The 19,262-nt window shown below is 39.2% G+C and overlaps 1 protein-coding gene across 1 annotated transcript in view; it reads right to left on the bottom strand.

Annotated features, from left to right (window-relative positions):
- The window catches only part of nonC (serine/threonine-protein kinase Smg1), a 794,437-nt gene that overhangs the window by 173,441 nt on the left and 601,734 nt on the right, over nucleotides 1–19,262 (bottom strand). Inside the window, 2 exon segments of the mRNA XM_068225601.1 lie at nucleotides 7,393–7,525; nucleotides 7,628–7,763. Coding sequence (XP_068081702.1) covers nucleotides 7,393–7,525; nucleotides 7,628–7,763 — 269 coding nt within the window.

The following is a 19,262-nucleotide window of genomic DNA, read 5'->3' as shown; positions in this document are numbered from 1 at the left end:
CAAGCAATTGATGGACTACCTCTCCCAATCCAGCGATTTGGGAACTCATGATTCATGAAATCCCTCACAACTTCCACATAATTGCATGGTGCACCATCTTGCTGAAAGATCACGTCACGAGGAAGTTGTGGCACAACATACTGCTCCAACATGTCTAGGTAACGTGTTCCATTTAACTATAGGCTCCCCGAAGAAGAATGGGCCAATAACCCTGTCCTTCAACAATCCACACCACACATTAACATTCGGAGAGTCCCATTCCAACTCTATCACTACGTGGGGGGTACAGATTGCCATATGCGGCAATTGTACTTGTTTACCCTGCCGGAAAAATGGAATGTAGCCTCGTCCGAGAAACAGACCGTGTCAAGGAATGCCTCATTTCCATCAATTTTTGCCAGAATTGTCTTCGCTAATGCCTTCCGCAGCAGCCTGTCCTGAGGTTTGTGGACGACATCGTGTACTGTCGAACGAGGTAACTGTAACTGCCTACTTGCTTGTTGAATTGACGTACGAGGGCTCCACTTGAAGGACTCACGGAGTCAAGAAACGTCAAGAAACTGCGTGCTTGACGTGGCGGCTCGACATCGACAGCAAGGTCCCAGATTCTCAAAGGCGCCTGTTCCATTTCATGATTGTTACGTAAGTGGTAACATCATCAGTTGGTAATAGTCCATACTCATGCCGAAATCTACGTTGTACTAGTGTAACAGATTTTATCTCCATGAGCGAAAGCACACAGAACACTTTCTGCTGTGGAGTCCACATGGTTACTGGCATGCTTCTCGTGAACAATGCAGTTATGCGCATAGGCATGTGGTACCACCACAACCGCAAGCGAACACAGAAAGCATTTTGAGTTACCCTAGTTGTAGAAACAAACCGCCAATAAATATCTCCATTATTTCTCAAATTATTAAATTTTATATTATTATACCTTTAACCTGGACACCTTGTATATTTCAAAAGATATCAGTTCACAAACCATGAATGACCACAAAGATCCTAAATTTTTGCAATTTAGACGATGATAACTGAAAATATTAAAATTATTGGACAGAAAGGAAACTAGAACGATTTATCATTAGGAATAGTATAAGTGATATTTGAAATTGTCAATTTTTAAAATGTCCACTATCATTTTTTTTAAAGTCATGTGCTGGATTCCAAGCTTTTTCAAGATTTCCAAAGTATGCTTAGCTACACTGCCTCTGCTTCCAAATAGCAGAGTCATCACAGATCAGTTTTCTGGGCAACTGTTATGTCTCTCACTCAGAGGGGATGCATGGTTCATGAATGCTTTTCTTTTGCTGGTCAACTTCCTTGGCCTGGAATAAGTCTCTTATGAACTGAATGGTAATAATATCTGCTCTTGTGTTGGACCCCGTGGAGGAGATTTGTAATAAATTTACACCTGCACTGAATTTTATTATCTTATGATTATGTACCTTACATACGTTAGTGTACAACAAATATCCACTGAAAAATTATTAGAGCCAAAGTAGCCTATCTCTGTTATCAGTCATTAAAAAAATTCTATACAACAGAATATAACATTGGATGTAAGAAATAAATACACAACACTGTTTGGGAACATGTTGATATATAAAAATATCTGTGATTTTTCAAATCAATACATATAAACACTCTGATGATTGGACCGAGGGGAAACTGACCGACTACTCAGAAGTTGATGAGTTTTATGATCAAATGCAAACAGTAATGGATAAAACACGCAGGCATGATGTGCTTCTTTTGATTGGAGATTGGAATGCCAAAACTGGAATTGTAAAAATCATGATGAAATTGGTCTATGGGTTAGGCATTTGAAATGAAGCAGGAAAACAACTTATTAGTCTCTGTGTTTCCAATGACATTTCAGATATGTTTCAAACAACCAAATTGTTGTTTATACCTGGATGTCACATGATGGAAAATATAGGAATTAAGTTGATTATAATTACATTTTAGAAAGGGTATTTACCTTAAAATGGCAGTGGGCAGGCCATGTTGCTCGGAGAACTGATGGTAGGTGGACAAAGCTTGTGCTTGAGTGGTGTCCGAAAGATCATCTCAGACCAAGGGGAAGACCACCGGACAGATGGGATAAAGACATCCGGAAGATTACTGGGATCAATTGGCAGAACATCGCTCAAGACCGTCCCAGATGGAGAGACCTCATGAAAACCTACCTTGCTTCGGACTTAAAGAGGCCACATCGTAAAAACGATTGAATATGGCTGATAGTGATAGTGATAAGATGGAGAGGTGCCATTCAAGCCACCAAAACTTCGTCAGGTACGGACTATGGATCGAATCATGAACTGGTGATGTGAGAATTACTATTCAAACTCGGATGGAATACTAAGGGTATACAACTGCTGAGATAAAATCTTAAATTCCAGCAGGTTTTAATAAATTAAGAATCGTTTTGATGCCTTAGATCTCCTCGACAGAGAACCAGAGGAACTGTAGTGTGAAACTGGGGATAATGTGAAAGACCATAATTTATTGAAGGTTGAGGGAAAGAAACAGACAAAATTGATGTTACCCGAAACCAATCAAGTAGCTAAAAGGAGAAGGACAGCTAAAATTCCAAAAGACAGAGAATTAATGATAAGGCTGAATAGAGAATTTCAGAGAAGTGTTCCAATAGATAAACAACAGTATTATAACAACATCTGCACTAACATACGAACTGGAAAAGAAAGGAAATACAAGAAAAGTCTTCCAGCAAATATCCACCCATATCAACCAAGAATTGGAATAGTCAAGGATGCAAATGGGCAAATGATGTGATGGAGTAGGGATCAAGTGAAGATGGAAAGAGTATACTGAAGTTTTGTATATTGAAGATGCACAATATTGACAACTCAGCAAAGGTTACATTTGATCTGGAACCTCTGGTAACGGAAAGTAGTCCGACATGCTCGCAAGTCATTAGCCCAAACAATGGTCTCAGGAACTGACAGAATTTCAGCTGAAGTATGGCCAGCTACAGAAGAAGGATCTATCAAAATTCTGACAATATGCCAGCAGATTTTGAGAAAAAGCAACATGGTCCACAGACTGGAAATGATACCTCTATATACAACATGTTGAGAAAGAAAGGAGATCTGATGGATCGTACAAACTATTGTACAATAATACTAATATCACGTGCTAGTAAGGTGGTGATGATGATCATACAGATTAGAGCCTATGGAGCTTGAAATATCCAATACACAAGCTGGGGTTTTTTTTTTTTTTTTTTTTTTTTTTGCTATGGGCTTTACGTCGCACCGACACAGATAGGTCTTATGGCGACGATCAAGCTGGTTTTAGAAAGGGCAGAGGAACAAGGGGGATCATTAGTGATATGCATAAGATGATGGAGATAGCAAAAAAATACCGTAATACCATAACTGCGTAAATCATAAGATAATGTGGGATGTGCTTAGAAAGATGGGAATTCCAGAACATCTCACTGTACTGATGCGTAAACTTCATTTGGGACAATAAGCTGCAGTTAGAACTGAGCACAGCAACGCAGAATGGTTCCCAGTTATGGTCTGAATGAAACATACCTGCGGTATGCAGATTGCATAAATTTGAAAGATGAAAGTAAGGAGGATTTGGAGGACATCATAATGAAATTTAAAGAACAGAGTGAAAAGATGGGACTATATTTTAATGACAGGTTCACGATCAAATATCAGGATAAATAAGGAAGTTATCAAACCGGCGGGTAATTTCTGTCTGCTGGGAACAATCATGTTGTAACGGCTCTAGTCGTCCAGAAATTTGCCGAAGGTTAGCACTTAGCAGGGCAGCATTTCAAGGCTTAGATCATCAAATTCTCAGATGTGTCTATGCACATCAAGGTCAGAATGGTAATAGATACATATGGTTGTGAAAGATGGAACATAAAACAGCAAGATAGAGAATATGCAAATGCGTTTGAACTATGGCACTGGCAAAGAATTTTACTTACACCTTCAATGGCCAAGAAGACAGACAAATGGGTAATTCAAAAGATCAATCCATATATGTTTCTTGAGGCATTTATTATGAGGTTACAGCTGCCATACTTCGGACATATGAGATGGTCTAGTTCCTTGGAAAAAATTATTATGATTGGAAAGTGGAAAGGACTGATATGAGGGCAAGCTGGCATTGAGATGGACAGACTTCTTCACAGATACAATGAAGATGTTCTTGGAAGAACTGAAAGGATTAATGGAAAAGAGAAACATCTGGAAACACTCCATCCATGCAGTCACCAGGAGTCGTCGATGACTTGATGGCACCTAATATATGATAAAGATTTTGATTTCCATAGGGAACGTGAAATATTTGTCTTGAATCAGTAAATTCATAATTCCAATATAAATGATCCATTATTAGAAATTATAAACATTCCAGCTGACTCATTCTTGGTTGCCAGCATTTTGCCCCTGTGCGCCAATTTGGGCTTATCAGTTGGTAACCAGCACACCTACCAAGAAGTATGGCTAGTGATATGGCGGAGGCCACTGTGTAGGCTACATGGAGCCACATGAAGGGCCAATGCACCCTCTCCCTCTTTCCTAGCATTTATCCCAAAGTATGGGGTCCGCTGTTTTGCTACATCTCCTCCATTTCGTCCTACTGCTGACATCTTCAGGTTTTAAACTAACGTCGTGCATGTCGGCCTTGATATTGTCAGTCCACCGTTTTAAAGGCCATCCATGTGGTTGTATTCTTCCCAGATCAACTTGGCGAGCTGTTTCAGCAACCGAGCCGTCCTGCCTTCTCATAACGTGACAGTACCAGGGGAGACTGAGCCTCAATAGAATATCTCCTGCAATTGAACACGTTATTCCTCTTGAGCAAGCTGGTTTCTGGCATGGTTGAGACTGCAGAGATCAGGTTCTCGCTTTGACTTCCTTCTTTGAAGCAGGATCCGAGAGGAAAATGAAAAATCTGTGTTCCTTGATCTCACTCATCAGGACTATACCATGTCTTAAAAATTTCACCCTGATAAAAAAAAAGCTCAGTAACAGATTTTTCCAAATTTATACAGAACGTGTCCATAGCAGATTTCATAAACGTAATAACGGCTTGCCACAGGGATCAGTCTTGTCTCCCGTTCTCTTCAACTTATACATCCATGATCTCCCAGAACCCGTATTTTGCAAGTTCATCTATGAAGATGATATCAACTTCATCATACAAACAACAGACTTCAATGAGGCAGAAGACATTCTATCCCAAGATCTTGACAAGATGGGTGATTCAGGTTTGGAAACTACACACTGCATGTAATACCAACCCAAAATATCTTGGTGTAAATTTAGAGAGGTCCTTAACTTATCAACACCATCTTGAGAAACTGGCTGCTAAGCTTAAAAGCTGTAACAACTTGCTGGGTAGACTAGCTGGTACTTCATGGGGCGCAGATACATGCACACTACAAACAACTGCTCTAGCAATAGTATATTCACCAGCTGAATATTGCTCCTCTGTATGGCTCAATAGCTCCCACACTAGTCTGGTTGATGTCCAACTACACCATACAATGAGAATTATATCCGGTACTTTGCGCTCTACTCCTATTCAGTGGTTACCATTACTGAGCAACATTCAGTCTCCTCACATTAGACGGCAAAGCACCCTTGTTAGAGTGTGGACCAGGATAGCGAAGAATAGTTACCTCCCAATACATCAGGATACAGATGAAAATGCCGTATTGAGACTCAAGTCACGGAAACCTGCCTGGAAGACGGCAAAGGAATTCAAATTTCAAGCTTGATAAAATATAGAAATGCGAATGGTCTCAATCACACCCTCATGGCATTGTCAACATCAGGGATCCAACTACAAAGTTGCCTGGGTTCAACCTTTCTCACTCCACCTGGACCACACTCAACAGGATGCGCTGCGGAGTAGGAAGAAATGCTTCTGCTCTGCATCAGTGGGGCTGGAAAGACTCTCCAGCTTGTGACTGTGGTGCTGAAGTGCAAATCATCCTGCACATTCTGAAGTACTGCCCTCTGCGAGCTTTTGCTGGTTCCATCGAGGACATTCACCGAGTGACCCCTGAGGCACTCTCTTGGCTGGAAGAGCTGGATATTCGCCTCTAAGAGACTGAAAAACTCCCACATTAACCGTTTTTAATGTGGAGTTTGGATATATATATATATATATAATGTATAGTATGTATATAAAGTCAATTTTTTTTTTGTGCCTGTTAAGAAGTTGTACATAGTCGAGTGTCAACTGTAGCATCATACGCTAAATAAATAATAACCAGCAGAGACGCGCTTCTCTCACTCTCTCCACAATTGGAGAAATGACAAACCTTTGTCGAACATCTGTATTTCTTATGTGGTCACATCGAGTCAGTCCCAGAGTCCATCAAAGCATCTTCATTTCCATTGTAGGAAGAGTCTGCTCATGCTTTTTTTGTCACTGGACGACTTTCTGCCCCGTTAATAGCTGCGGGGCGTACTACGGTCGTGTAAATTTTTGCCATTAGATGGTGAGGCATGTTTTTATCACACAGCCAATGCACTATGAGAGACTACTTTTATAAAAATTGTGTCTGTTAAGCCATCAGATAATATAGATTTTGATTCGCAAAGGGAACCTATTATTTCCTCCCAACCTTCTGTTGCCCTATAGAACATTTTCCATTTACCGCGGTTAAGCTGTAACATGGAGTCAGCATATCTCCCGGCAAATGTGTTAAATCAAAATTCTATTGTATATGGAAATTGTACATTATTTCAAACATAATTGGTTTTAAAGTATATCCTACCAATTTACGTTTGCCATTTTTGGAGACGACAAAGTACTGGAATTTTGACCCACAGGAGTTCTTTTTGAGGCCAGTAAAGCTGCCAACACGAGGCTAGCATATCTGAGCACCTTAAATTACCAGCGGACTGAACTGGGATTCAACATGACGACCTGAGCTTGGAATGCCCGCGCTCTACTACGTGAGCTACCAGAAATCCCCACTCCCCCAAAAGCCTGAATGAATGTGATCATGTATGTGCGTGCGAGTGAGAGAGAGGGGGGGTGGGGGGTGGGGGGGGGGGGGGCGCGAGGGGGGGACGAATTGGTAACCTTACAAGATAGGACTAGAAAGCACAATCTAAACATTTGCTTGGCGTGAAAATCGAGTTCAAAGTCATAAAGCATACATGACTTGTACTGGAAATTTTCTTTTCTGAAAGTTTTGCTTTGTTGTTGATATAAATACTCGTATTTGTTATAAAGCAACTATCACCTCCCTTCCTGCTTTTCTGCATAATTACAGTGCCATTACTTATAATATAGTGACTGATTGAACACTTGTTTGCTGACAACAAACATCCTCCTTCTTCACAGTAAATAACACTACAATTAGTGGGACACATAACTCACCTATTTTTAAGCCAATCAGCTTTCATCTCAGCAACTCTTACACAAAACATGGCTACAGTAACTTCCCGCTCCAGTTCCTTGCGGCTCTGTTTAGTCTCCATTGCAACTTCTTGACCACCGCCATACACAGCTCCTAAACATACATGCATTCATATAAAAAAAAAATGCAACACCACATACAACAATATTATAATATATATAATTTCTCTAAGATGTTACAAATAACTTGACATACCTGTATAACCTGCTTCATTGCCTGGTGTCCAATCTATCAGTGGATCATAAACAAATGCTTCAAGAAGGGTGAGAAGAGTCTCTCTGCCTTTCTTCATAATTTTAAGTACATGTTCACAAGCAAGGCGGAAGATTCCCTGAAATGACCACAACACACTAAGATTTACCTGCTTCAAAAAGGATAGATTTTATAATTATAAATATTTTCATCACCTTTCACCATGAGCTGTCTATGTGCACACTAAAGGATGTGAGACAAGGTCCAAACTCTATACATGCATACATTTCTGCCACAGTGGTCTAATTAGTAGGTTTCTACCTATTGCTAAAGAAACTAGAACACTATGGCATTTCTTTTCTTTTATTCTTTTAATTTGCCATATATTAAGAAGAGAAAAAAGTAGCAAGTTGTTGAATAACAATCAGGAAGTGTCTAATTGAAAAAGAGCTGGAAAGAAGAAATGTTCTGGATAGAGTTGATTACATGGGAGAAAGCCAGGGAGCCAATTGTAGAGTCTAGAGGATCACAAAAACAACTACGCAAGCGAGATTGAATGTAAAGGAAACCTTTAAGGAATGTAATAAGCCCTCAAAATACAAAGAAAAACATTTAGAATAAGTGAAGCGAATTGATTAAATATTATTTTCTTTCAACACCACTTTCCCATGTTTATATAAGATTAGCAGAGTACTCAGTCTCAGGTTAGGACTTGGGCAGGGGTTTTCAAGGCAAAATGATCTTCTGGTTGCCACATGCTGTACTGTTAAAAATCATACACAAAGTTGTCAGTATTTAAATGCAGGAAACTCAGAAAATGTAACAATTTACAAGGATGAAGTTTTAAAAGTATGTATGAATACAATGTATATCCATCTGTTCATACACCTACAACATATTATATGCCTACGAGAATGCAGAAAAAAGCAGTAAAACCTGAGTCAAAAATAAAAGTATCAGAAATGCAGAAGGCAGCAAGATGATACGGTGCTTTGCCTTCCTCACATGTATGAGACTAGTTAGATTCATTTTTAAAACAATTTATAAATTAGTTAAGAAGAAAACCATCCTATTCCACTGCCAACTCTTAATATAATTTTTGTATAATTTTCTTTACAGGTACACTACGTTATAGTGTTCCAAGTTTTTTATTTTGTGACTCAACACACTGAATCTCCTTTCTACCTTTCTTTCTTTGAAGATAAATTTCTACATTTGTCTGTTCCGTTCATATTCCATATATTTAACTTTATAACAGGATCAAAACAAAGTCAGTGTGGATAACTACAGATGAATTGATTTTACATGCAACTAAAAGAAATTTTGTAAATTATTTCAGATAATAATATTGTAAGAAATATGCACTTTTTGATTTATAGATTTCAATTCATTCTGAGGTAGATAAAATCCATTCTAAGAAAATTTCACCATTCTAATTCAGTCTGATAATTATTTTGACTTCCCACCATAACAAGAAAATCAATATACCTAAAAATGAATACATTCCACTGCTTTTCCTACAACAATTCTAGAATACAGTAATAGAAATATTGACCATCCTCCTCTACTCCAAAAATTCATAACCATATAGTGATAATATTGTCCTTTCCTCACATATTTTTGAGCTCCAAAAACTAAGCAAAAACTGATGCTAACACATTTCCAAGGTTTCCATATCCCAAGTAAGAGCAAAGACCATCCTTCTTTCTCATCTTGCACATATAATTTGAAGCATTCCAAAAAGTCTTGCTTTTATTTGCCTTCAGTGAGTGTAGTCTCAATTCTGAAGTTTCAGTACTATTTCACTTTAGACCCAGAATTGTGAATAATTCCTCAACATTACAACTGTTTTTTAACCTGTTGAAATTTGGCAACTGTAAAATTGGAAGGTTATATGAATAATTCCTTACTTCAGCTAGTATTGACATCTTCACAACCTAAAGTTAGTCATCCATTTTCAAGTGATTGATTTATTATAGCTGACTGGCCTATACAGCAAACTCACACTCCCTTCACTAAATAAATAATCTTGCTGGGGCAAGTGGCTTAGACGGTTAAGGTGACAAGTTTGATCCTGGCCCAGTCCGGTGGTATTAGAAGGTGCTGGCCAGGTTCACCCTGCTACAGTAATACAGTAGATTAGACAGTCAGCGACTCTACACGGAGTGTTGAGCAGCGGGAAATGACCTGGTATCCTAAGGGACCCTCAGTGGAGGAAATGCCACTGAAATTTATCAGGTAGCGTCTGTACTCTAGGTGAGGGCTGGCTACCAAGGACGGCTCTACCCCAAGTCACGTGTGGCCTGATTACAACTTCTGGAGCTAACAACCTCAGTCACAAGGTTGGACAGACACGAGCCATCCCAATAAACTAACTTCTCAGCTTATGGAATGGATCACACAATTGAATCTAGATTACCCCAGGGGGACAATCCCCTGCGGACCATTGTATTCTGAGGAACCTGCCGAAAAGTGCATAAGGAGCTTCTCAGAACCTCAGCAAAATCAAGGCTAAAAGATTATTCAGAATGGGGACCATAAATGTACAATGACAAAGACTGGCAAACTCACACACATAATAATAGACGACATGAAAGAGAGAAACATCGGGTTACTAGCCTTACAAGAAATAAGAAATAGAGATGAAGATAGAGTGGAGTCAGAAGACTTCATGGTGCTGAAAGGAAAACCAGGAATCATGGTGATGAAATGAAGACTGTGCAAAAGCAGTAGAGAACATGAGACAGGCCTGGACAGACTGTAAAGACAAGAAGAACCCGTGAAAATGGGAGGTCTTTGTAGAATCAAAGAAGGAAGCAGCCAGAACAATAAAGTGGACCAGAAGGCAGAGGATGAAGCATGAAATGGATGAGATTAAGAACAATTTCAGGAAGAATAGCACCTGATGCTTTCTCAGAAAGGTTACAGAGAGACCGACAGGATACAAGAGTAGAGATCTGTTCATATGAGGTAAGAAAGGGAACTTGGTCACAAGTGCGAAGGAGAGCAATAGAATACTGGCAGAGTACTTTCACAACCTACTGAACTGCGAACGACCAGGGGATGAACTGTAACTTGGGCTGGATGTAGAAGAGAGAAAGCCATGACCTCTGACCAGGGATGAGGTGTCACAAAACATAAGGGACCTGAAGAATAACAAGGTGACCGGAGATGATGGGATACCAGTAGATATGATAAAGTGGGGATGCAACAAGGTGATAGACAACATGACCCAGGTCATTACTCACCTGGAGGATGAAGAAATCACTGGAAGAGTGGAAGAATGCAATCACAGTACCAATATGCAAGAAAGGGGGCAAGAGGAATGCAAACAACTACAGGGGAATATTGTGACTAGAGGTCTGCTACAAGATGCTGTTGAGAATCCTGCTTAAAAGAGCAGAAGAACAGCTAGACAGTACAGCAGGAGATTACCAAGTGGGTATTAAGAAAAGACAAGGGTGTACAGTGCAGATCTTTACTCTGAAACAACTAGTAGAGCACATGGCCTGGAAGAACAAGAAGACAGTAGTAACCTTCATAGACTTCACAAAGACCGAGCTTGATAGTGTGGCCAGTATCCAGTTTTCGGGAGATAGTGGGTTCGAACCCCACTGTCGGCAGCCCTGAAGATCGTTTTCGGTGGTTTCCCATATTTCACACCTCATTAAGGCCATGGCTGCTTCCTTCCCACTCCTAGTTCTTTCCTGTTCCATCGTCATCATAAGACCTATCTATGTTGTGATGATGATGATGCTTGTTGTTTAAAGGGGCCTAACATCGAGGTCATCGGCCCCTAATGGTACGAAATGAACAAAAAGTTCAAATTCATCCACTGACCAAAATAAAATAAAAAATGTCATGAAGAATGAATGGATGGACATAAAAAACAAACAAACAAACAAACAAACAAACAAACAAACAAACAAACAAAACCAGTGGATCAGACTCAAAAAAAGATCGTAAATAATATTATTACTGACCAAGGGACCACTTATAAAGCACAATGATGCTTGATGTCTAAAGGGGTGCAAAATCCGCCTGTAAGGCCCCACAGAATGGTACATGTCGCGAGTAAAGTAGAAACATGGCATTTGTCATGTTGGGGTACTAATCAAAAGTAGCGAAGACTCACGGTGTTCCACAGAAGATAGCACTACTCACAAGGATTGCACTTCGTACAGGGAACGCAGACCTACAGTGTTTCTCACACAATGGCGCCACTCATAGCCAACGCAAACCAATAAGGTTCCCCACCTAGGTGTACTAATCACAGGCGCCGGTATTCCCGTGGTGTTCCTCACATAGTGAGAACTAATCACAGTCATTGCAGACTCATGGTGCCACTCATATAGCGGTACAACTCACAGGCTACGCCCAGACCCGCGGTGTTGCTCACATGCGTACAACGCACGGGTACTGGAAACTCCCAGGCCAGCCTCTTTACTGCTACAAATCACGAACCTATTTCGTACCAATTTAGTGGTACTACTCGCAAGTACAGACAACCCATGGAGTTCCCCGCATGATGGTACGAATCAGAAGTAGTTTCATGGTTCTAATTCAATCATCCCTTGGTCGCCCCTTGTAGTTGCCTCTTACGACAAGCCGGGGATACCGCGGGTGTATTCTACATATGCGTCCCCCACCTGCAGGAGGTAGTGTGTTTGGTCCACAAGAGGTATTTTATTTCCCTCAAGTCCGCCGGCAAGCCGGTTAGAACCCCCTTATCCGCCACCTGGGATGCGCCACGTGGGAGTATCACCTCTCCCCCTGCTACGCCAGCATAGCAGATTTGTGGCCTATCTGTGTCAGTGTGACGTGAAGCAAATTGTAAAAAAAACCTTCATGAAGGCATGAGACTCAATAGACAGACAGATGTTGGGGAGGATCCTGAAGAACACAGGACTACATAGCGCAACACAAGAACTGATAACTGACATGCACAAAGACAAGGGTGAGATTCAAGAGTGCTCCATCAGAAGAGTTTAAGATCAGGACTGGGGTCAAAACGGGAGGAGGACTGTATCACAAATGTTATTCAACGTAGCACTGGACAAAGTTATCAGACAATGGAGGACAACAAATGATGAATGGTGTACGAAAGGTGGTTTGTGTAACAGTAACAGTTATGTAGAACAAACTTAAGCATACATGCCAATGTTCAAAGGTGGTTGTCCGTAGTGGCATGGTCTTCTGCAGATAGGAGATGATTGTGCTAAACCTTCAGGTCTGTATAACACTATTACTGTCACTTTTTGTCCTTAAAAAGAAGAAGAAAGCACTTTGCATTGTCCTTGATTTTTCTATAACATGGACAGTCATTGTGTTTTCCATGTTTAATTGAAAACATGCATTTGCATGTTCCAAAAAACATGTGTTTCGGTGAAATTTTCGATGGTCCTAGGTATGAAAACTCTTCTGTGTACTGCTTCTGGTAATAGTGACCCAATGCATATTGTCTTTCTCCACTGACTCTGTTCTTAATTGTTCTTATGTTTACACAAATTATTATTGCTGTAGTTTATGTTGTTCTTCACTTTACTTAAATAAATGCTTGTACTACATGACATAAATTTGCAGCAAAAGCATGTAATGGAAGTAATAATCAGTGCAGGCAACACATTAATAAATAACAGATAAACAGAAACCGACCACAAATGCTGGGAATTTACAAGATGTTACACCAACTGATAAAGGTGCAAATGTTGCTATTTCATTATTTTTTCATGAACTATTTTCTAACACTGAGTCTCCAACATATGAATTTCTTTTTTCATATTTGCGGGAGAAATGCAGAATTTATAAGGAGTCTACTGGTTTTGTGAAATTCGTAATGATCAGTACTGCTCCGTATTGCCAGAGTACATAAGAAAAAATCGTAGAAACTATGGAAAATCCGCAGTAATATGCAAGTCTGTTTCAGAATAGTCAAATATTCTCAGATTTCTGTTTGGGAAATTTTGCTAAGTTTCTTTAAATGATTATTGATCAAATTAATGTTATCACTGATAGGGGTGCTCAGATGCATACTGACAATGTCGAATGGATGGAATGATAGGGTTGTATTCCAAAATGGTTAGTTTTATTACATAAGTCTATGGTAGATTGATGTATCCACAATGAAGCACACAAAATGCTGTCAACTTGTGTACATGGATTTATTTACAATTATTTACAAACTGAATGCACATAACCCTTATCACTGTAACACAACCAAAAACACTTCACTCTGAGAACATCAATAAAGCCGCCATTTTAACAACTGCCTATCACTTCAACATGGAGACTGCAACCACTGTATGTCAACTACCAACTTTACTAAGCCAATTCACATACTTCAAACACTCATTAGCATGACGCACGTCTGGTCAGAACAACAACTGTTAATTCATAATTCTTACTAAACAATAACTCATCTCTACCACCAAGACCACTTCTTTATATATGTGCCTGGCCAGGCTTTAAGAAAGGTACATTTTCTCAAATTCTAGAGTATTTAAGGCCCAGATATAATGTATAGAATATTCTACCAAGTTTGTGTCCACCCAGTACCATTCTGGATGTTACAGTGTGTTTCACAATTCTGTAATCATTAATACAGGTAATAATAAATTATATACAGGCTCTCACATCAACTAAACTCATAAATATCTACATACAAATGAAATGGCGTATGGCTTTTAGTGCCGGGAGTGTCCGAGGACATGTTCGGCTCGCCAGATGCAGGTCTTTTGATTTGACACCCGTAGGTGACCTGCGCGTCGTGATGAGGATGAAGTGATGATGAAGACGACACATACACCCAGCCCCCGTGCCAGCGAAATTAACCAATTAAGGTTAAAATTCCCGACCCTGCCGGGAATCGAACCCGGGACCCCTGCGACCAAAGGCCAGCACGCTAACCATTTAGCCATGGAGCCGGACTATCTACATACAACAAATGTTTCATGATATAACCTCAAAAATAATGTGTGGATGTATATCACAAGGAATAATAATAATAATAATAATAATAATAATAATAATAATAATAATAATAATAATAATAATAATAATAATAATAATAATAATATATTTCCTTTGGTGGGATAATAGGTAAAGCCCAACAGGATGTAGAGGGTTCGATGAGACTTTGCCCTTCCATCTCTTGAATCTTCTGGATGATGAAGTTGCGTCTATCCGGGTTGATTGGATGTGGACATTGCTTGATGGGTGAGGAAGAGCTGCATTTAATGGTGTGTGTTACTGTGGTACTCCGTCCTATTTTATTGGTGATGACTTCCGATGTGTTTCAGCTAATCTTCTTCACTCGGTCGAAGATGCGTTAACTGGATATCTCCCATGTCTACATTGGCTTCCGTATCCTTGAGAGTCTGGAGATTTTCATCATGACAGGCGACCCTCAGATGTCTGTCTTTTCCCAAAAAGACCTCATGAACTGCATAGTCTATATAGGATCACTTTGTATTTCACCAGAAAGTCATGACCTAATTTGATGTCAGGTGTCAGGTTCTGAATCACTGCAATGTCAATTACAATAGGCATACCCATACATTTAGCGGTTAGGGAAGTCTGTCCTTGGATGGAATAGGTTACCCCGTCCGCTGCTCCCACTACCCTTCCGAGATGGTGAGACTTCATAGGTAATAGTAATCTGGCAACATTCCCGTTGATGAATGAATGGCTTGCTTGGCTGTTGAGTATGGCTGAAAAATTCTCGTTGCCAGTTCTTAAGACGATAGCTGAACGGGGCGCACTGGGTTTTTCCGTCGCTTTGCTCGTGTTCCTCCTCCAGCTGGGCAATGATTCTGCATAGATCGTTAAAGCAACTCGGTTGTCATACTTTCACTAGGGGTTGAATCATCGTGGAGTAGCTCTGTGATGTCTGGTAAGATCTTGCTTCCGCTTCCTTCCGAGTGCAGAAGCTTTAAGAATTGGTACTTCTGTATGACGAAGACGCCAGCTCTCATACCAGTAGGTTGTGCCTCAGTCGGTACCTTCCATTTCACGGAGCTCTTCACCCCTTCGGAATTAAACCTAGTAAGGAATTCCCTCTTGAAATCCATCCAGTTTAAATTTAGACCCTTCAAGTTATTCCACCAAGTAGCGGCTTGCCCCTTTAATTGTGGTGTGATGAGTTGTACAAAGATGTCCCCTGGTAGGTTAGGCCTTCCTAACAGACTGACCGATCCCTCGATGAAGCTAGTCGGGTTCTCTTCCAGTCGTCCGTGAATTTCCGGAAGGCCCTCCATAATCACCTTCGAGTCTAGGTGTCCTGTATTGTCGGTTAGGTTTGAGGGGGTTAGAGGTGTGGCAGTACGTCCTGTTTGAGTTAATTTATTTACTACTGCATGAAGGATGCTTTCCCTTATTTTCTGCACATCTCCCTTAATGGTCGAAATCCGGTTTTCTAACCTTCCTTCAACAGCAAAGATACAGCTCCCTAAGTTTCTCTCAACGTCAGGGTTTCAAAATTTCCTTCAACGGTAGAAATTCTCCCCTCAACCTGTTGCTTCATGCTGGAAACCTGGATTTCCACCTCCTCCTTGCGGTTCAAGATATCCCCTTCCAGCTGGCTTACTCTACTATCGATCCAGTCAACCTGTCCCAATTTTGACCTGATGTCTGATATCTGCTGCGATGATTGGTGACGTCGCTAATTTGTGATGAAATTTTGTCATTTACGGTTGAAATATTCAATTCTAAGCCCTGTTCAACTTTGTAAACCTGCGTGTACACTTGTGATATTTGTCCAGTTAAAACTGAGTTAGTTTGAGAAATGCTGTCATTTACTTTCAAAATTTGATCTGCAATCTGTCCTGTTGGGCTGAAACTGACGTCTGAAATTTTGTCATTTAGTGCCTGCATCATGGTCATTAGGTTAGAACACATTTTAGAGATATTTACCACTTCGTCTGTCTCGGAATCTTCATTAACTTTGATGAAAAACTTTATTTACAAATTGAATGAACATAACTTTAATCACTGTATCACACACAAAAACACTTCACTCTGAGAACATCAACAAACCTGCCATTTTAACAACTGCCTATCACTTCAACATGGAGACTGCAACCACTGCGTGTCAACTACCAATTTTACGAAGCCAATTCACATACTTCAAACTCTCGTTAGCATGACGCACGCCTGGTCAGAACAACTCCTATTAACTCATGACTCTTACTAAACAATAACTCGTCTCTACCACCAAGACCACTTCTTTATATATGTGCCTGGCCAGGCTTCAAGATAGATACATTTTCTCATAAATTCTAGAGTGTTTAAGGCCCAGATATAATGTATAGAATATTCTACCAAGTTTGTGTCCACCCAGTACCATTCTGGATGTTACAGTGTGTTTCACAATTCTGTAATCATTAATGCAGGTAATAATAAATTATATACAGGTTCTTACATTAACTAAACTCATAAATATCTATATACAACAAATGTTTCATGATATAACCTCACAAATAATGTGATCATAAACTAATAATCATACCTCAGTGGATGTACATCACAAGGAATAATAATAATAATAATAATAATAATAATAATAATAATAATAATAATAATAATTATTATTATTATTATTATTATTATTATTATTATTTGAGCTCGATACTTGCATTATTTACCCATGGGTGAGAAAATATTGTTTTCAAGTTTTCATTTTATCACACTTGCGTCAAGTTTATGATGGATTTGTTAGCTAAGAAAAATTAGTAATTCCTTAAATTTTTAAAATAAAAAGTGAAATTTATAAATATGATCAAGTCTAAAATTAATTTTTGGCCTCATAGGCACCTCAGCTTTGTGGATCTTGGGTAAGGCTCTTAGAAGTGCTGGGTTCATGTAGATTAAGTATGAGCTCTCTGGTTCACAAACGAGGAAGGTGATATGTTTGAGGATTTGTTTCAAATAATATTGAATTCTAGTGGTAAATCCTTTTTAACTATGGTAAAGGTATTGTCCGAAAAGAATACTGTTCTGTTTTATTTACGCAGTCTCATTTGTTCGGACAATTCCTTAAGTTCGTGTTTCCTGTACCTGCCTTAGTGACAATAAGATCATTGTCATTGATTTTCTTCGTAAGACTTGAAATTTGTTTTAAAGAAGTTTTATGTATATCCAGATTGTTAGATTTAGGTAGATGAGGTTGAGTAATTTATTTTTTATTTCATACCTAGTTTCTTCTTGTTTGTCAAAGAAAGGTCTGTTGATTGTCATCTCATACTCAGTTGAGGATTCCTTTGAGATTAGAAGAATTCAACCAGTTGTGTTTGTGACCCTTGCTCGAATTTTCAGTTTGTGACTCTCACAAAGAGATATCAGTTAGTTTACTGGCAGAGGGATGATAACTATACGGAGTACTGGTGGGGATCTGTATTAAAGAATTGGTCTCACAAATACATACTGAATCTTCGAGCCTATTTAGCTTCTTAACTAACGTGTTGCTTCTGAGCTAAAATGATTGAAAGTTTTCGACTAAAATAAATTTGGAAGGAATCCTATTGAAGTTGCAGTGTGAGCAAAGGTACCTCTTATCAAATGTCCCCTATGCTAAAACACTACATTAGATAACATCAAGGAAATATCCTACTACATTCATTTAACTTGACTTATGCTTTACATAAGCCTATTCCTTATTATAACAACTGTTGAACTCTTGTACTCATGTTTATCTACAAACTTGTGAATGTATTTTTAGTCATCCCAGTGGTATATTATAGGTGTCCTATTATACACCTAGCTAGTTTGACATGGAGATTCCACAAGACTCAATGGACTTTAAAACCCATGGTTTAGTTTTAATTCATGTATAAATTAACACAATCTTTGTAAGAGTAGTTAACCCTCCAAGCTGGTATTAAAAGTTGGCCAAGTTTTACCCTACAGGGGTAATAAATTTTAAAAACTATCACAATTTTAAATGCTGTTACAAATATTGCTGTAACTTCCAAACGACTTGTCTGATTTTGTTCAAAATAAGTGGATATGCAGCTCATATCATGCAGATGTTGTATCTATATATGAAACGGTGGCATGCAAAGTAACAAAATGCCAAATTACCTTCTTGTTGGAATAAAATTTGAATCAACAGGTGTCCATGACCACTCGGATGAGCAGTCATTACTACTTTCACGTAATATGAGTTTGAGAGTTGCATTAGATAAATACAGACCATGCGAGGATGTCGCCATGTTTACAATGATGACATTGATGAAACAAATTCTTTTTACGCCAGCACAATGCTGCATTACAGTAGAAGATACTCCCCTGCATAAAATGATACCCTGTGCTGCGAGCCATGCTAAAAGTTCATGTTGACAATCAACAGATGGTACGCAGATGTATATCTAAATTGACGTTAGCCAACTCCGTACAAGTATACGTCAAACCGCTCCTGGCTTATGTTTTGTAGGTCTATACATGTACATGTCGAACTGGCTTGAGTGGTTAAACATTTTAATCATCATAATTATGTTTTAATATTGTGAACAATTGTTTTATTTTATGTTAAGCATTGAGTGTTGATTTCACTGATCTGAATCTTGTCAAATGATCTATTTTACTTTGTGAATGGCTTAAGAAGACCTAGGTTGAAACTAGTACTGATGGCCATTAAAATGAA

Source organism: Anabrus simplex, chromosome 1 (genome assembly GCF_040414725.1).
Source record: "Anabrus simplex isolate iqAnaSimp1 chromosome 1, ASM4041472v1, whole genome shotgun sequence".
NCBI lineage: Eukaryota > Metazoa > Arthropoda > Insecta > Orthoptera > Tettigoniidae > Anabrus > Anabrus simplex.
This window is presented reverse-complemented; position numbering and strand designations above follow the sequence as displayed.